The sequence below is a fragment of the Anopheles merus genome, chromosome 2R (assembly GCF_017562075.2).
Source record: "Anopheles merus strain MAF chromosome 2R, AmerM5.1, whole genome shotgun sequence".
NCBI classification, from domain to species: domain Eukaryota; kingdom Metazoa; phylum Arthropoda; class Insecta; order Diptera; family Culicidae; genus Anopheles; species Anopheles merus.
The window spans coordinates 14,230,195-14,255,084 of record NC_054082.1 but is presented as its reverse complement, the minus strand read 5'-3'; the positions used below and the strand labels follow the sequence as shown (position 1 = coordinate 14,255,084).

The window sequence follows — 24,890 nt, the reverse complement described above, 5'->3', positions numbered from 1 at the left end:
AACTACGAGTCATTTGACGATCTCTGACCAAATACACAAATTGCCCTAACCATTGGCAAAGAAGCTGTTACTAGTAGTACGGTTTATACCATTAATGAATAACGCGAACCATGGTATTTCGTTTAAGGGTGCATAGTTTTTGAATATCCCATGCACCATGCACTAATTGCCATCTACTATTTAATGTAACTTGCTTTGATGATCCTAAATGGAAATGGAACCGGATTTTCTTAACTGAAAAAAAAATATATTATTGCGCGATACGATCGGTGTAGTTGTTTGTATATTGCGTGTAAAACTATCAAAACACTCTGCCCCTTTGAGAAGACCCTCAAGGGTGGTATCAAAATTCTTTATTCAATGTACCTACAGCCTGATAAGATTGTTCCGTCACAAGATAGTTTGGAAATCTATGTCCATCTTGTCCGACATCACGACATCGACATCTGTTGCGAAGGAAACTCATTCTGCCAGCACTGAATAGAGGTCACGCTAGAATTGAAGGTGGCCTAAGACACCATACACCGAAACAAACTACGAACTTTATGCAACTGTACCCTGTTGCTCTGTGAGATTGATCCAACTGTTATATACTTGTCAGTATTTATTCTTGACATTTCTTTTATTTTCAATTGGTAAATCTTGTGCACAAAGTGTACAGATTTGTGGTTACGTTTACCACGTAGATAAATTACCATTCTATCATGGAAGCGATTACGCCTGCTCGACGAACTGTAATGTAAGTTTCCAACGCGAATAGTTTCACCTTGTCATGGGCAAAAAACTGTATATCCAACCTATAATCACCCGCCGGTATCGACTTTGGAGTGTAGCGCTCTTCCAGCCACCAGACAATGCTGTACGTTTTGTTCTGTCGAAGAAAATATGGAAAACCGAGAAGATGTTCAAGACACGCTACATCACTTAAAGTACTGCCGCTATATCGCCTAAAGAAGCCGCAATGCTTACTCCGTGTGGACAGGGACTGGCGAGTTCCGGTGCCGTTTTCTGCATGATCTGGTATATATAGTCTGCCAAGGGAATGATCGGCCGGTTCTTTACATACTCGCAACCTTCCTGCTCCAGATCGATCAGGAATGGTTGGTAGCTGGAGAACTTGTAAAACAATTTAACCTTCACCCAGATCCAGTTCAAAATTTCTGGTGCGATAACCGAAACGTTCAGCACGGTCGGATGGTTCCGTCGCAAAACCGTTTTGCAGTAGTTCACTGAGGTACGCTGGTAAGGCGTGCCAACGCAAAGATATTTGGTGATTTTGAAACTGTACGGTTTAAGACTGGTCGTGTTACGGGCAACAGAAACCTCGGCGTTTGCCACACACTGTCCACTGTAGCTTAGTATTGTTGCTAAAATCATACCCAGACCAACGATGTGCCTATCCTTCATCATGCCCAAAGCAAACAAAGCTCATTTGAGCTGCAAACACATTTATACACCACAAATTTGTATCCTTTGTTCCATCATTGGTTTTACGGGCAATTAACGTAGTTTTGACCAAATCAACAAAACATCACAAATACAATACACAATTGAAATATAAACGACTGATCATAGATATATGGTAGGGGAGGTATAGTTAACATATAATAGCAATCAAACATCATAATTTAGCTAGCAGTTCTTTCGCTTATTGAACCCAACATAGCCACTGTATTATTATACATGATTTAAAGATTAGCCTTTAAGTACGTGATTATCTCTTTGTCATCATCTTTCCTCGAACGGTTTTTCTCAATAGTAATAAATATAAAGAAAACACTATTTGAAGTACACATGGACGTATTTCACTTCAATGATTGACAATTTGAATTAGTGTGGAATCTCGTAAAATTGCTTTAAAGTATGTGCCACTCTGTACCTTTGTGCCACACTGGCCGAACAGCTCAACAAGCTCGTATTTCATCCCTTGCCTCCACACTTTATGCTCTACCACACTGTCAAAGATGGTTCCGGGGATGCATCGCTCAAACACGCCCGCGTCGTTTGCATCCTCTACTGGTATGGTCTAAGACACGTGTCAAGCATTCTCAAAGTTATTAGATCTCAATGGATGTTAAAGCCCGTAGTATGCCCGAATTCGATCGTTTCGTTCGAACGGCGTTGTTTCCTGTAATTTCCTCCAGAGTGTCAACCCGAGACAAGTTTAGTTTCATCAAAGTCCAACACTGGTCGAGCAGAACATTATCGAAAATTTGCGATCGAGGCTACGGAAGTGAAGATAGTTTACGTACTCTTTCGGTTAAGGTCGGAACAAATGAAAAGAGCGTCATCAAATCGTATAACTGATCGATTCAAACTCACTTGCAATGTTCCCCATTCAATACTACACACATTTTACAGGTATCTGCCGTAGAAACAACGCAATATTAGACCGATGCGAATATTTAAGTTACTCTCGTGCCATTATCTACGTATCTTCTGCCCAACATTATTACCATTCAATCATCGAGCGTAAGATACCATTACGCCTAGCCGTAAAGTACGTTTCCGAAGCAAAGAGCGTCACGTTATCAATGGCGACAAATTTCATATCCAGCCGATACTCTCCTGCCGGAATGGAGCGTGGTGTATGCCGCTCCTCGAGCCACCAAACAATGTCATATGTTCTATTCTGGAGGGTGAGGAAATTCGAATTAAAATATACCATTCTGCATATTGCATGTATCATCCACTGCAAATACCTACCCCATGCGGACATGGTCCGGCAATGGCTGGTAAACGTTTTACGAACGTTTCATATATATAATCCGTCTGTGGAATGATCGGACGGTTCCTTATATATTCGCAAGCTTCCTGCTCCATATCGATCAGAAATGGCTGGTAGGTGTTAAACTTGTAGTGCAGCCTAATTCTCACCCATACATAGTTCAGCACTTCTGGTATGAACAGCGACATGTTCAGCAGCGTCGGCTGGTTGCGACGTAAAATCGTTTTGAAGTAGTGCAGATGGGTGCGCTTGTATGGCGTTTCTTTGCTGATATATTTTAATATTTTAAATGTGTACTGTTTTGATTCGTTGCGCCGTTGCGGCAAACCAGCTGTAGACTTGCCACTTTCCATAAGCGGTGCGATTTTTAGTAGAAAAACTAAAGTTGTTATGTTAATGAGCCGCATACTTGCTGTACGAATTGGTGATATCCTTCTTGATCACATGTTTTATACCCGGTTGCAGTGCTCCATTTTGCTAACCACACATCCATTGAGTGATCAAATAACAATTAAATCCATTGACATCATCAACACTCCCTAAGTAAAAATCAGATTAGTAAACCGCCCCATTTAACCATTACAGCTCTCGTTCGGTGTACGATCGCTCGATCACTAAAAGTTGATGAAATAATGGAACCGTAACATCAATAAATTACACAACAGGCATACCGCAGTGATCATTTTCAATGAACATTGTTTATTTTCGCTGCTGCTTGCAGTTTCCGATCGGTACACATGGCCCACCGGCATGCAGTCGAACGTGATCGGCCTTACAGAAGCAACCGGCCTTACATCCTTCCGCACATTCCTGCGTCGGTGAAGGGTTGTCACAGGTAGCTTCACTGCATGGGCCGCAGCAGTTGAAAATCTCCGTCTTCCTATCACAGGGAACTGTGAAAACAAAACAAAAACGTACCCATATGAGCATTGAAAACATGCGAAATTTCGACTGTCGCAGCTTAGTTTTACTTACTCATTTCAGCGCCATTTTCGCACAGCACCTTACAGGGTGTACCGAGGCCACAGCTGACTGTACTAAACACTCCAGCACTCAGCAGTAGAACCACAACCCAACAGGAGTAACCACACGCCATGATGATCGCTGCACAACGAATCTTCCGTCCAAGCCGCTGCAAACGCATTTATAAACGTTTAGCGCTTCGACGGTTGGAATGTGCAACGAAGGCAGATAAATTGTGACTCCAACGCGATCCTGCACAGCACGAGCAGACACAGCACAAACCTAAAACGTGACCATTTACAGTAGTGATCGAAAGTGTGCATAATGTTTATTGTTCTTCTCACCTGCACGCGTCCCATCGGTCGCGTCGGTCGGTACACGCACATGCCAGCGCTATCAGTCGCTTCAGTCTACCACGTGGTGGTAGTCAATTGGAGAAAATCATTACGCAGCACTGTACGCAGCAACGCGCCAGCCAGACGCGAGTTGCTGAGCACTGATTTGGAAGAATCTGTTCCTTTGCGCTGCTTCTCCACCGACAGTTCCAATTTCGCGCTGTGGAAAGGCACCTTAATGCACGGTACGGCTCTCTGCATCGACGTTTCTCTCTCGCATACAATTGATAGACGGGCAGCCCGCGCTCATTATCTTTCTCTCTCCCTCTCTCTCTCTCTCTATCTTGCACCTGTTCTTTCCGCCGTACAGAGTAGCTTGTAAACAAACCACACTTTGTGCACGCTTGCCTACCCTGTGCAGTTCTCGCCGCCTTGCACGCCTACTGCCTCAATAAAAACCGATATCCATCGAATGTGTTTTTCTCCAATGCGTCGTTGTGTTCGCTGTGTTCGTGGCGCGTACTTTTCAGTGGTCGAGAATTTCACGTATCGTGGAAGCATCCATTTGCTTTTCGAGAACAAACAGTGAAAATGTGAACTTACGGCGTGCGTGTTGTGCTGAGAGCGTTCGACAAAAACAAAAAAGAAAACCTACACTTGCATCCAAACAAAGCCGCCGCGAAGGGTACCAGTAGTGGTAGTTTGGCCAAACCGCATGGCCTAACTGTTGGTAAGTGGCATTTCCTTTTTATTTGCTCAACTGTTCAGCGTCGTAATCCAGTGCTGGGGCAGCAAAAAAAACGAATGCGAATTTGGATATGCGATCATGGTTTGATCTTTTGACGCATCCCATTGCCTACTGCCGTGGCGCTAAAAATAGCGACCGTGTGCGAACCGGCGACTCGTTAAATGTCAAACCCTTTCCTCTGCCCAAGTTCAAAATTAGTCTAGTAGCCACCGGCTGCTGGTGTACGAGAGTGGAAAGGTGTGCGCGCGTGTGTGTGTTGAAGTTTGCATGGAACGGTTGGTGTGGATAGTGAAGAATTTGGCTCCATCCGTCGTGACCTGACGCGAAGGTGTAGAACCGGCTGTCATCGAAAGCGGGTACGATCGTTTAGGCTCTCAAAAGAAGCACACACACACAGACAGATACGGGCAAATCGTTTTATTTGTAGTTTGAAAGCTAGAGCAGAGCGCCAATGGCCTCGCAAGAAGATTCCGCCGTCAATCAGGCGGGAAAGATACTGTCCGTGTGCTGGAATGCTGGTGCACTGGCCGCATCGTATTATGACATCGATCAGCTCGAACTGTACGCTGTCCAGCAGGCGATCGAACCCCGTCCCCAGTACGTGCTGCTGCGCGACCTCGTGCAGCGCTACCGCCCCCTATACTACGTCATTACCGGTCCTGCCTGCTTCCTGGAAGATTGCCGCGAGGTGCTGGGCGTCCCGGCAGCCGTTGCGAATCAGCCCGCACCGTCCGATTCGGTCGACCAAGGTGGAAGCAACGCTTCCCAGCCATCGAACGTGAAGATTGTGGAGTATACGGCCCAGTCGCAGGCCCAGGCTAGGGGTCGCCTGCTCGCCCACAAGCTTGCCGGCATGCCGCCGGAATCGAGCGAACGCGAGTGCCGCACGTTTCTCAAAAGCATCGTTCCGTTCGAGCAGGAACTGCTGGTGACCAGCGTCGGCAATCTGCTGCTGCTGCTCGACACCGTCGGTGACACCCTGTCGCCGGCGCAGCTCGTCACGAGGATCAATCTCGTCACGCCCAGCACGCAGCTCGTCATCGACGGGCTGACGTACGAGGCGCTGCAGATATTCGACGCCAGCCGGCACCCGTCCGGCTTCAAGTGCGGCACGGATACGCGCGGCCTCTCCGTGTACAGCTTGTTCAACAAGTGCTCCTCGAAGAACGGGGAAGAGTGGCTCAGCCGGCTGATGACGCAACCGATCCGGGATCGGGCGGAGCTGCAGCACCGGCACGACACCGTCCAGTGGCTGCTGGCGAACGTCCGGTACGCGAACCAGTTCGACCAGTGCCTGAAGCATCTGACCAACGTTGGCCTGCTGTATCGGAAGCTGCTGCAAGGCACGGCCCGCAACGTGGACTGGAAGATGCTGAAGAAAAATCTCTACTATCTGTACAGCCTGTGCAAGCTTTGCGCGCTGACGCTCGGGGATGCGCAGGTGGCCGGCACGGTTGTGCAGGAGCTGGGCCAGTACACGCGCAGCCCGACCAACGCACTCAAGCACGTGCTGTACACCATCGACAAGTGTTTGGATCTGGAGAAGGGGGACGAGGAGAACAAGGTCACGATACGGGCCGGGCTCGATCCGGCCGTCGACCGGCTGCGCGAACAGTACGACGGTTTGCGCGAGGTCGTGCTGGAATCGTCCCGACTGGGGCTGGAAACGCTGCAGCTCGATATGGCCAACATCTGCGTAACGTATCTGCCGTCGTTCGGGTTCGTGATCAGCACGCAGGTCGACGAGCAGCTGCAACGGTCCGGGATCTTTCAGCACGAATCGTTCGATTTGGTGTTTCAGGCGGACAACACCGCCTACTTCCAGATAAGCCTGTGCAAGCAGCTGAACGACGAGTTCGGCCAAATGGTAGCGTCAATGATCGAGCACGAGCTGGCGGTGCAGACGCGCCTAACCACCTTCGTCGGTACCAAGTTCCCGGAGGTGATGGGCGTGTTCAAGCTGGCGGGCAAACTGGACGCACTGCTATCGTTTGCCACCGTCGCCAAGATGCATCGCTACGTGCGGCCAATCGTTTGCGACGGTGCGAAGGTGCTGCAGATACAGGGCGGCCGGCATGTGGTGCTGGAGCATCGCCGAGCGTACCGGGCGAATGACACGTGCGTCGGCGAGACGAACCACCACCTGGTGAACGTGATTGCCGCCGACACCTCGGTGGGCAAGACGACCTACCTGAAGGAGGTGGCCATCATCTGCTATCTGGCCCACGTGGGCTCGTTTGTGCCGGCGGCGTACGCCAAAATCCCGCTGCTCGATTCCATCTACACGCGGCTCGACCACCCGGAATCGATCTTCAGCGGCCGATCGTCCTTCATGTCGGAGCTGTACCAGATGGCGAGTTTGCTGCAGAACGCCACCGCCAGCTCGCTGGTGCTGATCGACGAGTTTGGCAAGGGGACCAACTATCTCGAGGGGAAATCGCTACTGATCGCATCGATCGAACACTTGCTCAAGCGGGGCCACCGCGCACCGATAACGTTCGTTACTACAAAGTTTACCGGCATCGAGCGCTTTCTGCCCACCGTGCACCGGCACCTTCTGGTGCGGGTACACCGTACACCGACCGACCGGCAATCGCGTAGCAGCACCAGAACCAGTGACACGCTGGACGTGACCTCCGACGACCCGGCCGATCCAACCGAACGGTAAGAACTCATTCAGCCGAACGGGGCGCGCGGTGGATTCAATCTAAACCGTATGCCTTCAATCCTAACGCACACGTTTCTTTCCCGTTGCTTCCTTCCTTCTCTGCAGGCTGAAGGCCACGTACCAGCTGGCGTTCCGTGCGGTCGCTTTTGCAGTGATGAAATACCACCAGGCGGCGGGTGGCCAGGCACCGGCCACGGAAAGCGTTCAAGCGCTGATGGAATCCACGCCAATCACGCGCGTACCGGAACAGTGTCTAGAAATTTCGCATCCACCGCCGTCACGTGCGGTGCAGCAGCAGCACAACAGGCACGCCAACGATGACGTTACCGGTGATGGTACTTAATGGAAAATCCTATCGAAAAACGTAACATTTAAATGTTTAAACACCTTCTCCCCGTACCGAGGAACCAGTGATGAGGCACGCTTCCCCGGGAAGGTGTAGATTTCTTTTTTCTTTTTTTTTTTTTTTGGGTCCCAACACCCAATTCCGTGAAAGGTTCGAAGCTGACCTTTTACCCGGACAATCGGACTGTCAGGTGTGGGGAAACTAATTGAACAATCGATGCAAAAGGTTGTACGCAATCGGTTACAAGAAACGCCGCAAGTGTCCGAATCCGGCGCTGGATTTGAGGCCAGCGTATGTCGCGTGGCTACGATGTGTGCCGTCCCGCACACACACACACACACACAATCAATACGCGCGCTGTCGACCGAAATGGCGCACTGATTCTGTTTGTTTATAATTAATGATTTATTGATTTTCCACGTTTTCCGGTTGTTGTGCGGGGGAGGAGGGTACGACGGTTGCGTGTTGCGGGGCTGGGTGGAAATAATAATTTTCAGTATGAAGTGCAGCGCATGCACTGGCGGTCAGGGGAGCGGTGGAGCATTTTTATGCAAGTGCTTCATATAGTGCTAGAGTGGGTGGAAACCATAGGCCAGAAATTGTACTTTGATTGATACCACTTTTCACCCACTTCCTTCCCCCGCCCCGTCAAATGCTTTTGTATCGGGCAAGGTCACATTCTCATGGTGGTGCGTTGTGGTCCGTTTTGTATGTTCGATGTGAATGTGTTGAAATATGAATTTTGTCATACATTAGCAATGGTGTTCCGGTACGATGTGTTTTTTTTTGTCTTCTCCCGCTGGAGCATACTAACAAAAACTCTACGCTTAGTTAGTCATAGTGTACGTATGTATTGTGCAGCTGGTATTGTATGAATTTCCAAATGTAGGACAGGTTAAAAGGTAGTGAATATTATGAACATTATTTAGAAGAAGCAATAGCATTACACGGAGAGAGTTTGCCCTGTTTCTCCCTTTTGTCCAAGCGATCACTTATTGATAAACGGTGTGGGAAATGTGAATGACAACCCATAAGCAAAACCACTGCGACTGTCCATCATTACACTTTCAATGTCGTCCCTATCCGGCGGAAGCTAATTTTGTCATGGATAATACAAAAAAAAACAACGTAATAATCGGAATTTGGGCCCCCGGGCCAAGGTCCAACCGAGCTCAATACCATCAATCATGCTTCTGACGTTCTCTTTTTGGACGCGCGATCATAACGTCCAGAACAAGATCGCTGTGTTGCTTTGACCACAGGCGGCGGTGGCGGCGGCGGGTATGTAGAGTAGCGACAGCAATGCTACGCACTTTGGCTGATTTCTAAGTCTGTCTCTCTTTCTCGACTTCTTCATGGCAGGTTAAGGAAGAATGCTGCTGCGCAACGGTGACGGTCGTGGTGATGCTGACGAACCAAACAGCACGGGTAGATCTACTGCACAGCTTCCGACAGCTTTCAAAGACTCTGGCGGAAGATTTGGAACAGCGCACCGAATGAAAAACAAAAGAAAAACCCATAATAATAATGACGCGCAATCGTGATCGTGTGCGAAAGATTATCCGGCGGTGGGGAACGTGCAATTAAAAAAGCGTTAGCGACACACGCTTTGTACGCTCACCTTGACGGGGAACAGATCCACCACACCGTATCATTTCAATTTTCGTGGCTTTTGGGGGATCACGCATCGCCCATCGCCCACACCAAGGTGTTTACTTCCCAGCACCTCGTGCTTTGGAGTTGGGAATGTGAAATATGTTATGATTTCCCAAACAAATTACCACCCATCAACAAAAACATGCTCAAACGACTCAAACAAACCTAAGTACGAGCTAATGGGAAAAGTCCACAAACGCGCACCTGCTTACTTAAGCCTTAAGCCCGAACGGATGGACACCGAATGTCGCTCACTTACCCTCCCCCGCATTTGAACGCGCTAATCGAATGGAGCGGGCTGTGCAAAATGGTGGTAATGCGTCATTTGCGCCTAACGACTGATGGCGGTAGAAGGCAGGTTGCGTCGCTCGATCGCCGGCAGAAGGGAGGGTGGTGGGTGCGTAAGGCCACCGCTATGGAAAGGGTGCTAAAAGTGGCGTACAGATATGACTCTTTCGCTGCCAAAGTAAAGAGTTGCCAGTGCCCCGTACCCCAACACCCCTTCGCACAAAACGTTCCAGAGCATTCGAGCAAAACCTACCCCCTCTCAGCCACCAGAGCCAGTGTTTGTGTGTGAGTCATCGGTGTTTGGCGGAACTGTAAGCAAACGCGCCAAGATCATCTGTTTGTTGTGGGCAACAAAAAAAAAACAGCAAAAAAACAAAAACAAAAACATCGCCCCAAACAATAATGCGAAGGGAGAGAGGTTTTCTCTGCCAACCCCAACATATGCTCTCTATGCTGGAGATATGATACCTCTCTCTCTCTCCACCAACATACATATGCAACCTTCTGTTTTTGCGCTCTCTCGTGTTGTTGTGGAACACGATCTTCGCTTTGGGGGGGTCGGTTTTTCCCAACCTTCGCCTCACGATGATCGCAGCATTCCTAAGGGTATCGTGTTCCGGTTTTTTGTTCCCGTGTAGCTGGCAGTGTATTGGTGCAGTAGTATTAGTCACACACCCCTAAAGCATAGAGCACGCGCGCACGCCCCTGTACCGGTGTGCGTGTCGCTAGTGTGTGCGCCGGCCGTCGCGCGACGCTGAGAGGCGGCCGGCCGTCGGAATCGGTTCGTGGTCGCGTATGGTCTGGCCGCCCGTCCAGTTCGCCGCGAGACACCGTGGGCGCGACACCGTTCCTTTTTCTGGCGGTCGCTTGTGTTGGAGCAGCAGTGAGTGTGTTGTACCATATGACACGGTAGTGTACCATCCATACCCGCTATTGGTACGCGCGCGCACAACCACCCTCCCTCCTTTCTCTGGTTGTAGCGTTTTCCCGCTTTCCCGGTGTTTTTGTTTCGGTGTTCCGTTGCGCGCCCCTGTGTGTGTGTGTGCTGGTTCTCCAGTGGTAAGCGGTAGTAGTAGCATGTACGCTAGCGGCCGCCCGATGGTCGGTGATTTTTGGTCGGTTCGTTCATTCATGCCGTAAGTCCACACTGTTGTGAGTGTGTGCCGTCGTCCTTCGGCGTTGTCGTCGTCGTCGTTCCGCTGTGGCAGCAAATGCACGGTTAGTGCTCTGTTTATTGTTTCTTATTTGCTTCGTAAAATCACAACCGGATGGCCGACCAGCGTGAGTGGTCCTAGCTCCCGCCAGTGGTCTTAAACCGGTAACACGTTCCAGCGCGCCTTTTTGTTTACGATGACGCTGTGCTAAGCTGCATTCCAGTGCGCTCGTGCAAGGAAAACAACAAAAAAATCGTTCTCTGTGATGTGATTTTGTGGTCCACTGAGAAAGGTCGACGAAAAGAAGGTGAAAAAAAATCACTGTGTGTTGCAATTATTGCACTGTCATTGGAGCGGGGAAGGTGATTGTTTGGGTGACCGTGCCAGTGAATCCGTGTTTTATTCCGTGGGTGTGTGTGTGTGTGTGTGCGTGGGCTTCTTGTGCACCCGCACCTGTCTCCCGTTCTGCCTGGTGGTGTTTGTGGTCGTGTTCGGGTTGCAACGGTTTTTCGTAGCGGATAGGCCGCGTTCGCCCCCGCCCCCATCCAACCACAGTGACAGCGGATCCATTAGCATGTGTGTCTGTGTGTGTGTGTGTGCTTGTGTGTCAAGTGATTTGGAGTGAAATGCTTTCCCCGTAAAGTCGTTTGTCATCAGCGCCGTTTGTGCAGGGAAAACGGAAAATCATATCCACCATTTCACCTTACCAGCCGCGGATTGAACGGTCGGTGCGTGTGTGTGTGTGTGTATCACTCTGGTGGGTGGAAAATAAATCGAAGCAATATCACCGTCCCTTCATGGCGTTCTGTGCGGTCGACCGTGCGTTAACGGTGCCGACGAGCGGGAATGAACCGGACGGAACCGGAACAAAAGGTTAGTAGGTTGGTAGGCCGAAATGGGGACAATGCTTTACCCCGTTTGCAAACTGTCCAGGGCGAACGGTAGCAGAGGTGTTAGAATGTTTTTTATGCGTCTTGTTGGTTGCTCCAAACACGATACCTTACTTTTTTGGATTGATCTTTAACCGTTTCACGCGCTGGCCCTTTGCCAAATTGCTAAACTGTTCCTTGTATGGGCACACTGTGTGCAAAAACCTGCACACACAGGCGCGTTCACAATATTATTTCTAGTCACTGGTTCGGAGGGAAGTAAACAGTATCAGTTCACATTTGTTTATAACCTTCTCGCTTACCGCTCACCAGAGTAGCAAGACCGGGCCATACCTTCTAAGAACATGTTGGCGGCGGACATCGTCTTACGTCTTACCTCCCTCGACTTCCTGCCCCGCTTCTGCAAACCGGATTTTAATTGAATTTTTCCCTCGAGGGGGAGTTTGCTGCTACTACATGCTACGAAAGTATGCCACCACCGCCGTACATTAACCGTACGCTTATTGGGCAGGCATGTGATTTATCTGGCAAAGTTTGCGCTTTAGTCCATGGTTGCCCCATGTACGAGGGGGCGGAGTGCGGCGATAGGCAACAACTTGTTGTGCGCGGTGGGCTGGAATAGTAATCAAAAGCTTGGCGTTGGAATTTCAGCACCAACCAAACGGCGCTTCTACACATCTCTCACGCATCGCGCGAGAATGTGGCCTTTTCTTAGCAGAATCAAAAACCTTGGAGCCCGTGGAAGCCCGATCCAGCGGCAAGGTTAAGTCATCGTTAGTCGGCTCACGGCAGCACCAGTAGGTAGGTACATTAACCGTCTGGCCGAGGTCTAAGCCTGAGAGAGCGAGAGCGAGCAGAACACTCGAACGGAGAGTGCGTGTGCAACCGACACTGTCTCTGGCGTTTGTCCGATGTGCAACGCGGGCCGCAAAGTCATTCCCCTTCCAACCGACAGCTCAAGCTCTCAAGCCCCGTAACCAAACCGCACGAGACACGCGGCTGCAGCTTTCCAACGGCGACTCCAGATAGCTTTGTGTGCCACCAAACTCGTGGAATGTTATGTAAACTGCTCCCCTTCTGCTCCACGCGATCGTGATGGAAGCGGACAAGAAATATGAAGACGACGGTGTGTGTGTGTGTGTGTGTTGGTGTTGGTGACACCGGGCAGGAAGAAATAGGCCCCCGCCCAAAACCAGACCCACCGCTGCTCCGAAAAGTGAAACCATAGAAATCGATGTGGTGCACGTGTTGGTGAGATAATTATTTACCATTAGACACACAACGTACGGAGACCAACAAACGGAAGGGGCGGGGGGGGGGGGGGTGAGGAGGGATGATTGGGTTAGGTTTTGTCACGGGTCTACCAAACTGTGGCCTTTCCAATATGTTTCGGTCCTAGGCGAGCCTGTCCCCTATAAACGACCATTTGAATTGCCCCAGCGCAAGTCGCTCGATCGTAGTTGATCGTACCAAACTCCCCAAAACCCGAGACGAATCCAAACTGACGGTCAAACGGCCGTCTTGGAGGTGAACGTTAGTTGAAAGAAGAAAAAAAAACATTCAATCCCACACTAATGAAACGATGTAACGAGAAACGTGCTTTCGAAGGAAGTGCGTAATAAAGCTCGTTTATACTGCCGAAGGACTATGGTTGGGTATATTCCGATCTTTTTTGAATTCGTCTTGCCTTGTTGCAGCCTAGTAGTACTAGCCCGAAGAACTTGATCGACGAACGCGTTTGTTAGGCGGCAAAGCGGATCTACATGATCTCTTCGACCTTCAAGGGGTGGTAGTAGTGATGGTGTGTGTACCTTTTGACAATTAGCAGGTTTACGGGGACGGTGGTGTGTAGTAACGCTTGTCGCTTTCAACAATTAGTTTGTTGCCTATAATTTTTCTCCACAGCTACCGTGCGGTGCTACGACATGAGCCTCCCTCGCCCGCTTGAAAAGGGTTATTTGACCGAGATATTACGGTGTGCGCGCGTGATCATAATACCGGTCGATCAACAGATGTGAGAGCGACAGGCCCCCGCTAAACCAAATTGCTCCCCTCCATTACAAGCGGCTTCGAGCAGTGATCGCAGGATTAGATGCAAGATCACCCGATCATGGCTCTAGAAGCGAGCAAGTTTACTCTCCTGTTGATAGAACAAATTGATAAGCAGGCATGATCTTGTTATGAAACTGTGGTTGGTAAGAGCCCAGTCTCTGGACAACGTTTGGTCATTAACAGGAAAAGTTGGAAGGTAGGCTCATTGAACCACTGTTGCAGAGTCCATGTTCGATATCAATTTCGGAGCCGATTCCGGAGCCTATTTCGGAGTTGTTTCCGGAGTCGGAGAGTCGGCTCTGGAATCAGAGCAGGTTCCGAAATCGGAATCGACCAGGCACAGGGCCCGGTATCGGAATCAGTTTTGACTCCAGAATTGGAATTAGCAAAGAAATGAGAATCTGTTCTTGAATTGAAATGATAAATATCAAACCCGAAATCAGTCCGGAATTTTGATTCTTTGCATCTATCAATGCGTAGCATCATTGGACCCAAATGCCTATTCTTATGAAGATGCCGAAACTGACTCCGACTTCGTGGTCAATTCTAATTTCGGAGCCGATTCCGGAAACAGATTCCAGACCTACTATTCGGAATCGATTCCGGAAACAGATTCCGGACCTACTATCCGGAATCGATTCGAGATAACTTCGCAGCTAGCCGAAGAAGAACCGATTCCGACGAAAACGATCATTTTCGGTGATCGCTCAATAAGAAAGGAACATAAGAAAATAAGTTCGACGAAAGAAGCAAACAACTAAACACACACCAATATTTAACGTATTTTGTTAGTGTGCGATGGTGTGCCTGTGTGTGTGTGTGCATATTAAACACAATTGCTCTGTTTGTTTCCCTTTCGAGGAATGTTTGTCGGAATAGCAGTGATGTCATCGGCTTTCTTAGCACAAATGGCCACGTAATGCGCACTTGAGTTGGAATTGTGGGTATGTTTTCTTGTTTTTTTTTGTTTTTTGGTGCCATCTTCAACCCCCATTTGTGAGATAACGGAGTTGCTCGGCGGATATAAGTCATCGTTGCGGAGCGCGAATGATCGCTTCGAAAAGGAAGGCGGAAGCCATCTTGGTGGAAAATTAAGGTAGCTAAAGTATAAGCGCCACAAACCCGTGCGCAAGGTACAGTGGGTGGTTCAATCATGTCGTGTAAAGCTAGGGGGTCGTAGGACATATGAAAGTAAAAAAAAACATCTACTACCCCCGCGCACCATTCCGAATCAACCCAAATCCGGTCAATTGCTGTCCCCGATGGACCGTAACAAACACGTTCGCTCATAAATTGGCGAACCTCATGGAGGCATAGGCATCTGCTACAAGCACTATTCCGAGGCCTCTTTAAGATATAGCAGAGAGAGAGAAAGAGAGAGAGAGAGCATTTGCGGCCGGAAAGAGGGGTTAGCAAATCGATTTCTCTTTCGCTTCCTTGCACTGGATGGACGGTGGTCAACATTCCGGATTCTCGGACCACCATGTTGGCCATGAATTCCTGGCGCAAACACACACACACACACACACACACACACACACACACACCACACACACACACACACACACACACCACACACACCACACACCACACACACACACACACACACACACACACACACACACACACACACACACACACACACACACACACACACACACACACACACATCCCTTCACCTGAACGACACCGGAAGGGTGTACACACGTTGGAAGTAAGGCACAGGAGAGGAAACAAACACAGACACACACACACAAAAATCAATTGTCATCAAAAAACGGACTAAGCGGTTACCGCCATACCGTTGACCACTAGCGCGTGTCCCACTCCAAGGGTCCTTAGTGTTCCGTTGTGACTGTGGCTACCGAACTCCTGCAACCAGCCAAGCTTGGTTCATTCTTTGGCGAACGGAAATTGTCCTTTCCAAGCCCAAGGAAATACCTCCCTCGTCGGTGCTGTACTTTTGTACTGCGCCCCGTTTTGTGCTTTATTCAACGGATGCAAATTTTCCTCGTCGTTTCACTTTTTATGCCCATCGCGCACATCGTCCACGGAGCACGGGGGTGACGGGTTAGGGGGTGCAAAACAGAACAGAACAGAACGAACGGAAGCCAGGCTGAGCCATGCATGCCTCTGCTTTCCCACAATTAGCGAATAGTTACGTTTAGCATACTGCCCTGACCTCTCAAGCAGTGGGGAAAGAAGGGCGAAAGGTGAAACCGACCGAAGTGATTGACAGTAGTAGCAGGCTTTTGCAGTCTTCCTGTGGTTGGGCCATAACAGGTAGCAAAGAACAGTACATTGATTTGCGGGTTCCGGAGGTTTGTCAAGATTTATTGCTTTTAAAATTCTTCACATCGGGCACAACACAAGCTTCGCATACACGGCACTGCCTGTGTTATGCCTGCCCACCCCAATCAATCGAAGGCAATACCAAGGCAACGTAATGTCTTCTTTTTTTTTTTTTGCTGGTACTCACCGAATTTACTACCACTCTACATGCGCTAATCTCACGTGAGTGACCTTGCGGACCTTGCAGCACGATGTGCCCTTCTTACCTTCTTAATAAACAACCTGAATTTCATTAAATATTTTATGCCCAAGCAAAGCGAGCTTAGGTGCGCGGAGGTGAGTGGCGTGTTTTGTCGCATAAGTCGCAGCCCAACCCCATCATCTTAACCGTGTGTCCTGAGCGGTTGCTTTCCCACTCATTCTCTCTCTCTCTCTATCGAACGGGGAAGCAGTCAAAATATGCTGGGTGATACATTTCAATTAGCTATGATAGGCACCAGCATTTAGTAGGTGAAATGGGAATGGCAGATTAGCAGGCAGGAATGGTGCTGGTACTCGCCCACGACAGCCCACGTGGAATTGGAATTAATGCGCCACAGAGTGCACGTGGTACTGACGGGTAAGGGTAAGGCTGTGCGCTGCTCTCTTCGCGGGATTATCTTCATTGCGCATTGGTAATTAGCATCGAGTAGTGTAGTGGCCAGTAGTAGTAGTAGTAGTAATAGTAATAGTAAACCGATTTTAAGTACAATCAACTCTTCCTTCTCCGGTGTGCAGGCACATTGAGTTATGATCTGATTATACGCGATCACTAGCAATCCAGGCGCACCTGCTTTTGGGAGCTTTGCAAAACAGGGTTCCCAAATAATGTAGTTAAAAAAATATTTTGGAATAGTACAAACTTGAGGGATTAGTCGAAATTTATTTAGGAACTAACTTCGGTAGCTCACATGCCAAAATGATCCGAACTAGTGGCGGGAGCTCGGAATCGGACCTACCCGATTCCGATTCCGTGTTCGGAATCAATTCCGGAGCCGACTCCGATGCTGGAATCGATTCCGATTCCGGAGCCGATTCCGGAGTTGGTTTCGGAGCTGATTCCGGAGTTGAATCCGGAGCCGATTCCAAAGTCGATTCTGGAATCGATTCCGGAGTTGACTCCGGAATCGATTCCAGGATTGGAATCGGCTCCGGAGTTGACTCCGAAATCGATTCCAGGATCGGAATCGGCTCCGGAATCAGAACACGACTCCAGAAATGGAATGGTTTGAATTGAAATAAGAAGTGTGGAAAGCGAAATAAGTCCGCGAATCTCCATGTGAATAGATCATTTACAAGTAAATTTTTATTCTTTGTCGCTATCAACACATAGGATCATTGGACCCAAACGCCCATTCCTATGAAGATGCTCAATCCGACTCCGTTTCGAAGCCAATTCTAATTTCGGAGTCAATTCCGATGTCGGAACCGATTTTGATTCCGAAGCCAATTCCAATTCCGGAGCCGATTCCCGAACTAATTCTGGAGCCGATTCCGGAACCAATTTCGGAGCCGATTCCGGAACCAATTCCGGAGCCGATTTCGGAGTTGGTTCCGAAGCCGATTCCAAAATTGGTTCCGGAATCGATTCTGGAGACTGATTCCGGACCTACTATCCGGAACCGATTCCAGAAAATTTCGGAGCTAGCCGGAATCGATTCCGACGAAATCTTCATTTTCCCCATCACTAATCCGAACCACTCTGCCAGAAAGCAACCTCTTCTCTTCGAGGCAAACTAAATGGAGAGTACCCGCGTACCGCATTACTCTATTGCGATTGCCTGCATTGTGTCGGCATTGGACGACAAGTTTGCAAATGTAAAAACTCACCGGAGGTAATGTGGGCTGTTGTAGGTCTGCTGTTAAGTGTCACTATCTCTGTCGCTTATTTTTATGTCTTTTAGCGACATGACGTTACCTGCCGTTAACCTACTTTACAGCGCATACATTGTCTTATCGCTGACGGTGTTGGAAGGCAGCTCATCTGAGAAGGGGGAATACCTTGTGTAGTGTATACCGCCTTTATGACACACCTAGACACCGTGGTCTGCACCAAAAATTAAAGACCCGCATGCCCAACCAAAAGATAAGCTGAACTGCTTGCTGATATGCAAACAGTATGCCCACCTTTCGACAAGTGTGTGTTTTACTAAGCAATTACAATCGGTTCAAAATGGCCCCCGGGGTGCCAATAATTCGAAACACTTTCACCGGTTAGACACACCCCTGCATACACACTGCTGGGACACCGGAAAGCTGCTAATCAAACATTCCGATAGCACATTTTCCAGTTCCCATCAGCCAGCAGCAGAGCCGGCAGAGCCGTTCGCGTGGCGTTTCTGATTCTGATAATTTCCTGCCCATCGATTTTACCGGGCAAGCAATTGCAATGGTTCCAATTTTACCAACCATCGATGGGGGTCCTTTGCAAAGTAGGTCACACACTCGGAAAAGAGTCATTTGGATGTAGCGCTCGCTCACCGCTGCTCACTCTTTCCTTCTCCTCGGTGAAAGGAAATGGATAAGAAATCGATTCCATTTTTCCAGCGCGGCCGTCCATTTTCAATCTCTCAATCGGTGCTCTGTACTGTCTGTGTGTGCTTTTGGTGTGCTGCAACCTCGTGTGGTCGTCGCGAAGGGTCGTCATACGCTGGGTCATACGACCCAACTCTACTGCACATCGAAGTGCTCAGCAGTGCTCTACCGCCACCGTTGGACACACGTACGGTCATGGAGTATTGTCGGGGCCATCGGGAATCTAGTGCCAAGGTCTGGGTAACGCGGTTCGTTTGGAGGCATGGTGTGTGTACCATCAGTATGGCTTCCCCCCCTTGTTGTCCCCGACACGCAACCAACCTGTTGTTGCTGTGCTGTACATCGCCGCCAGCCACCGATCGATAGGTAAACACACGCGGTTGTTGCGACAATTTATCGCCAATGATTGATGTCCAGAAGAAAGTGTGGCCGTGTGAGTGTTCCGCTTTTCCGGGCGAGTGTGTGCGTGTGTGTATTCTGAAGCAAAAATCCCAAACCCCCCAGTAGTAATGAGCCTATTAGAGTTTCGGGGGGGTTTTTTTTTTGGAGTTCTTGTGGAGTGTGTTGCGTGGAATTATGGTTACCCTTTTTAAGAAATTAACTACAAAACATGAGCACGAAATTAATCGCACCTAATGGAATTGGGCACGCGTGTGTGCTGACCGGTCGTCCAGTTCGTCGTGCTTATGTTCCTCGGTTTTTATTGCAATATTTCTGCACCTCATGCAAATAGTCACTCTTTCTCTCTCACTCTCTCTCGTCCTAGTTCTCTTTACAATTTGTGTCTGTAAAACGGTACCATCACGAACCATCATAATCTAGTTTGCCCACCACCGGTGACCGGTAAGAATGATTCATAGATGCCCTCCAACATTCTACCAGCTGAGGCCCCGTTTCCGTCACACCCTGACAGACAGGTTTGCTAATGATTTACACCTAATCTGCAGGGCTAAAACATTCATGCCGTTCCCACGCTAACTGGACGGTGAAAAAAGGATGAGCAGTGACACCAACACGTTCACTCTCGATCATCGAATGAGTCTTTGCTGTGTGTGTGTGTGTGTGCACTCGTACGTGTGTCGGTTGCCGGTTGACACGTGAAACGTGGTCCATAAAAATTTAATGACTCATCATCAATAACGAGCCACGGGACGTGGCCTTTTTTCTTTGCTGCTGTTTTGGTTTGTTTATTCCCGCCGATACAAAACAAAGGGGATCGGAAAGGGGGGGAAGATTGTGCGAGTATGCAGTTCGCGATGATGAATTACGCCACAGCAGAGGCATCCGTCCATGGGAGAGGGATGGTGCTGTAGCCACCTTCTTGAAGTATCGCTCCATCAGACAATGTGGCAAACTTCTCCGCCTCAAGGTTTACGATACCCCAAACAGTGACACATGTAAATACAAAGTCCGGTTTCTTGCTCTCCCCCCTTCCTTTGCCTGACGAACCTGACCGCTTCCGTTTGGTGGGACGAAATGTGGGACGGAAATTGGTTCCGTTTCGTTGTACCTTTCCATCCTGCCATTAGCGTGCACACGCGCGAGGATTAGGAACATTGTAATGTTTCAAGCTTACATCACATGGGGGGTGGGGAGACAAAAAAAAACTATGCGGAAAAAATCTGGAGGTCACGGGGAAGATTAACTCCGCTCAAGGTGATGGTGATGGTGATCCGTTTGTGTGTTCTGTGTACACACAGACACACACACAAAATATGACGCCAATCATGAATGACCCCAAAAAAAAGCTCTCATCGGCTACGGAGCGACATGAAAATGACACCGAAATACAGGGTTTCTCTATCCATCCCAGCATTGCATACTGCAAGCTTCATAAAATTTGTTGTTTACCGAGGATCATGCATCCCAGAATCAGTTATTTTCGTTGTTAAAACGACTGTTCTAACTCAAAAAAAGTAAACATTCTAAATCCTTTAGGTTGGCCCTGGGGTGTGTCAACATTTACTTTTACTTTACTATGTGTTATATATTAACCTTTGTGTGTAACCGTAATTCCAAGTTTTTCATCTTTTTATCACCGATCATTTACCGTAAATCATCGTTCAACTTCTGACAGTTCGCTAAACCCTATTAACAGTTTTAGCAAGCGTTGTTTACTACAGCTTGTAAAATAATGAAAATACGTTTATTATGTTCTAAAACAGCGTTGTAAAAAAGTTTTAATGTGTATTGGTTAAATCATGCTGGAGACGCTAATCTGTCCGCATAGTTTTGTAAGGATTGTTGACATACTTTCAGCTGGGAAATATTAAACTCCATATACAGAAAAAAAAAACGCCAGAACCATAATACTTCCCGTTGTGAACTGTGTGTAGAATGTAAGTTCAGGCAACAAATAACAAGGGATTCGAGTTGCAACTGATATTGTTAAAATGTAATTAACATTGCGGTTGCTCAAGAAACCCTGTAATTTCTTCTTAGGCCACCGGATTTGTAATCAACAACTGTGGAAACATTAGACTGATGACGTGATGGATGCATAAAGCATTAAGGAAGTACGAGCTGCTTTCTAATGGATAGGCAAAGTACGAAATTGGCCCTCATTACTCTAGTGATGGTAATTAGGGTGGTGTCCGAATGTTCTACTTGGTTGCAAATTTTTGCTCATTGAAAGGGAATGTTCCTACAATACTTGGCTGCGTTGCTACAATACAATACAAGCAAAAACTGAGGTTGATGACGTTGATGCTTCTAAAGACCTTCACCCGCATTTGAGTCGTCCAAATGTCCAATAGCAAGCGGTCGATTTGTTTGCCTAAGAAATCGTTAAGATTTGCCGCATAGATTGCTGTAGCATTAAAAAGAATGTGAACACAGTTACCTCGTCGCTCGGTATAACAGCGTAATTGCAGTTTGCAGTGGAACTGCTTATTGGGTTTGCCGTTGTCCACTTAGAAATGGCACATAAAGTTTAGCGTAATCAATATTAATACAGTACTTAGTTGATCCTTCAGTGATTTAGGTTTCGGTTTAAAGTGAGCTTATCTAATCGTCGGACGTCCGCTCCATTATTCATTCCAATCGATGAAGGATGATAATAATGCCGGTTGATGATGTTGACAGTGTGCGTTGAGAAACTGCGTTGAGAATTAGGTAAAAGCTTTACAAGAACAATAAAATCAACTGCCACGGTGTGATCGAACCAACGATGAAAAGAAAGAAAAGAAGAAACGTCTGATTCCTTAGGTCTTAATCAAACCACCGCGTTTTGACGTGTTTTGAACTATTAACTTGAACTATTTTTATCTTTTCCAACGTCCAAAAATACTGTCGGAGGAGGATAAAAGCTCCACCATGTCTATCGCAACGCGCCATACATGTTTACCACTCTATCGCCAGCCCGTCCTCCAACGAGCACGATATAGTGGCGGGGAGCACACATATGGAATCGATAAGACATTTCCCCTTTTGAAGTAATTTGCGGTGAAGCAATGAATATCACAACGACGCCACATTCCTTTACAATAAATTAATAGCAACGATTTTATTCACTCGCTTGTAGCCTTCTTCATCCCTCCGGGCGGTGTATGTTATGTTAAGCTCTCACTGCCACAGCACCAACGCGATGGCCACCATCACGACACTCGACAGCGTCACCGCCGCGATGCTGCTCGCCCCATTGCACAGTTCCGTGGTGCAAAGATCACAATCGACGATACGGATTTCCGACGGCAGTGCGTTCTGTATTAAGTTACACATGGACTTATCGTTGAACAGACAGTCCCGAACGTAGGCATAGCCGGTCACGCCACCGACCGTACCCTTGGCGTACACCGAAACGCAGGCCGGCTCCAGCTGCTGGCGTGACTCGGCCGGCAGGAACAGGCTGCGACCCATGATGGACATCTGGCTGGCGCTGGTACATTCCACCGACAGTGCGCTGGCCTGGCAGTCGCTCCAGCTCGAAGCGCTGGCACACTGGTAGCATCGAAGGGCGGACACTACATAGGAGAGAGTGTGTTAGCAGCGCATCACTTACAGGCGACCATAGTTTTACAAGCCACATAGACGCTTGTGCCACCTACCGGATTGTGCGAATAGAGCGCCAAAGAACAGGCACGCCGCCAAAAAGCTGCTGATTTTCAACTGTTTCATTTTTTGTACTTTCAACACGCTGTGCTGTCCACTGCTGGGCGGAAGGTTTCCTGTCACAAAACACACACCTAACACTCACTGGTCCGTACTGGTGCCTAATGTGGGCGCGAATGGTTTAAAAGCGTGATAACGCTCATGTTTTAATATGCCGTACCTGTTGGAAGGCGAAGCAGTAACAACGATCTATGGGCAGATATAATCGATATTGATAAGATAGGGAATTACCCTTTGGTGCTTTGCTGTTACCTTCAGACCCGTTTGATGTGAGTCATTTTTTGGGTCCTATCTGGTTCGGTGGCAGTGTGTGCTTGTGAACGCGATGGATTAATTTCATGTTGAGTGCATCGTGTTGTATCCCTTCAAGCGTTACGTACGCCAAGACGATCAAGAAGCAATGCAATAGCGATCGTTATCAAATGACCACACTACAATTACAAATGCAAAGGCAATTTATTACATAAACCGCCTCACTTCGTCGCATATAATATGTTCTTCCGGTGGTGACGGAGTTCCTTTTACTCTCCTTCAAGTGGATAGATCGTGCTTGTGTTTGCGGATAAGAATCATAAAATATTGTTTCCGTTTGCGATTGCTATGGCCTTCTCTTTATCGGAGAAGGTTCTTATACAAGTGGTTAACGATTATTATTACGATGGAAACTCCTTCATATCTTTCCCGTCTAACCTTCTTTTCGTCTGCAGTATGGGTTTATTCACATTCACATTCTATGACAACTGATCATGCAGGGTTGTTCAACTCATTTGTGCATTGTGTGCTGCATATTTTGTCCCTCGCGAAACTTATGTTGACACCAGGGACGTATTTGGGATGGCCCAATGTTAATATTAACCCGTCCAAGTTTAATTTTGACAGCCCTATTGAGGTTCAGCCTATGCATTGCTACATTATTCGACTCTCGTGTTTTCACATTTCACGCACAAAAACGGAACGGACTTAAGCTTTACAATGAGGTATCGTTTGACCTAGTTTAACTCGTATTCAACTCGATGTATTCACTATATAATTAGCATTTGAAAATTCACTCCAAATTTGTTTACATTTCGTTTACCACATTACGATCTATCAAATCCATGCTAAACGAAATGCAAACAAACAATTTTGGAGTGAAATATGTGTGTGTATAGTTATGTTACGCACTGTATGAATATACACAGCTTGGGCCAAATGTCAAACATTACTCTAATAAGGATGATAGTTTGAAACTGGTCATATTTCAATACTTAACACGATGTGTGGATAAAACGACTTATTCTTCTATTTGGCGTAACGTCCTACACCGGATATGCCTGCATCTACAGAGGCTTTCGAGGCTTATTCAGGTATCACGTAACCGTATGGATGGTTAGTTCTTGCAACGGAGAGGACGATCCAAATGAGGCTTGAACCCAAGAAGAGCATGTTGTTAAATCGTACGAGTTGACGACTGTACCACGGGGCCGACTCGGGATTGAATGACTCATCGCGGTAAACATAATTCCCAGGCCATTGCCTTGATCTATGAAATTTTGTCACCAAAATGTGTTAAAAAGTATAAAAATTTGTATTTAACGTATGCTACAGCTCCACATCACCTGGATGTGGAGGACCAATGTGGTAGAATAGAATGATATTGCTTTGCAAATCGAAAATATCTGCGAGTAAGATATAGGGGCCTTGGTTGTAAAACCCTGTAAAGCGACGAAGACGGATTAAAACGTAGTAGATAGGTACCGGAAATATCGCAAAAACCATGCACTGTCCTTGCCGCTGCTGTTGTTGGCGTGCCGATCGATGCCGAAGCTATTTTTATAACCGATTAGTATTGTATCTAGCTTATCGCTCCACAATGGTGCAATACATTATGTATTAGTGCTTTTGATTAAACCCACTTCTCTCGGTACTGTTCTTGCTATCTAACGCGCGAACCCGGGAACCCCCCCGGTTCAAACGCGAATCGTGAAAACGCGTAGACCATTGTTATCACGTGGGTGATTTCCCCCCTGGTCCACGGTATCTTCATTACCTACCGAAACAGAAGCTTTGCTGCTTTGCAACGCTAAATGCTTGCAACACCTAATTG

The 24,890-nt window shown here is 47.9% G+C and overlaps 6 protein-coding genes across 11 annotated transcripts in view; 2 read left to right on the top strand and 4 right to left on the bottom strand.

Annotated features, from left to right (window-relative positions):
• Positions 1–691: 691 nt before the first annotated feature.
• LOC121590093 lies at positions 692–1,407 on the bottom strand. The gene is made up of 2 exons (XM_041909482.1): positions 970–1,407; positions 692–871 (listed from the first exon to the last, which is right to left on the bottom strand). Exons 1-2 carry the CDS (start codon positions 1,405–1,407, stop codon positions 692–694), a joined length of 618 nt encoding a protein of 205 aa, XP_041765416.1.
• Positions 1,408–2,343: 936 nt separating this feature from the next.
• On the bottom strand, positions 2,344–3,134 carry LOC121590131. The gene is made up of 2 exons (XM_041909540.1): positions 2,707–3,134; positions 2,344–2,632 (listed from the first exon to the last, which is right to left on the bottom strand). Exons 1-2 carry the CDS (start codon positions 3,079–3,081, stop codon positions 2,453–2,455), a joined length of 555 nt encoding a protein of 184 aa, XP_041765474.1. The 5' UTR covers positions 3,082–3,134; the 3' UTR covers positions 2,344–2,452.
• Positions 3,135–3,427: 293 nt separating this feature from the next.
• LOC121590089 (mucin-5B-like) lies at positions 3,428–4,398 on the bottom strand. The gene is made up of 2 exons (XM_041909477.1): positions 3,704–4,398; positions 3,428–3,621 (listed from the first exon to the last, which is right to left on the bottom strand). Exons 1-2 carry the CDS (start codon positions 3,870–3,872, stop codon positions 3,428–3,430), a joined length of 363 nt encoding a protein of 120 aa, XP_041765411.1. The 5' UTR covers positions 3,873–4,398.
• Positions 4,399–4,727: 329 nt separating this feature from the next.
• Positions 4,728–17,091, top strand: LOC121602864 (mutS protein homolog 5-like). 2 transcript variants are annotated; one of them, XM_041931623.1, is made up of 5 exons: positions 4,728–4,756; positions 4,973–5,130; positions 5,202–7,438; positions 7,548–7,777; positions 16,573–17,091. In XM_041931623.1, the coding sequence occupies exons 3-5, from the start codon at positions 5,226–5,228 to the stop codon at positions 16,602–16,604; spliced, it is 2,475 nt and encodes an 824-aa protein (XP_041787557.1). In that variant the 5' UTR covers positions 4,728–4,756; positions 4,973–5,130; positions 5,202–5,225; the 3' UTR covers positions 16,605–17,091. The 2 variants fall into 2 exon arrangements, with proteins under 2 accessions (XP_041787557.1, XP_041787564.1); XM_041931630.1 differs by lacking the exon at positions 16,573–17,091 and having other exon boundaries at positions 4,973–7,438; positions 7,548–8,583.
• LOC121602776 (phospholipid-transporting ATPase ID) overlaps positions 10,531–24,890 on the top strand; it is a 36,601-nt gene continuing 22,241 nt past the window's right edge. Inside the window, exon 1 of one of the 5 annotated variants that reach the window (XM_041931598.1) lies at positions 10,531–10,791. The gene's annotated coding sequence lies outside the window, so the exon portion shown is untranslated. Of the gene's footprint in view, positions 11,760–24,890 lie in introns of all 5 variants that reach the window. The other 4 variants (XM_041931585.1, XM_041931591.1, XM_041931610.1 and 1 more) reach the window with 4 other exon arrangements.
• LOC121602922 lies at positions 22,174–22,947 on the bottom strand. Its single transcript, XM_041931685.1, has 2 exons — positions 22,741–22,947; positions 22,174–22,656 (listed from the first exon to the last, which is right to left on the bottom strand). Exons 1-2 carry the CDS (start codon positions 22,808–22,810, stop codon positions 22,259–22,261), a joined length of 468 nt encoding a protein of 155 aa, XP_041787619.1. The 5' UTR covers positions 22,811–22,947; the 3' UTR covers positions 22,174–22,258.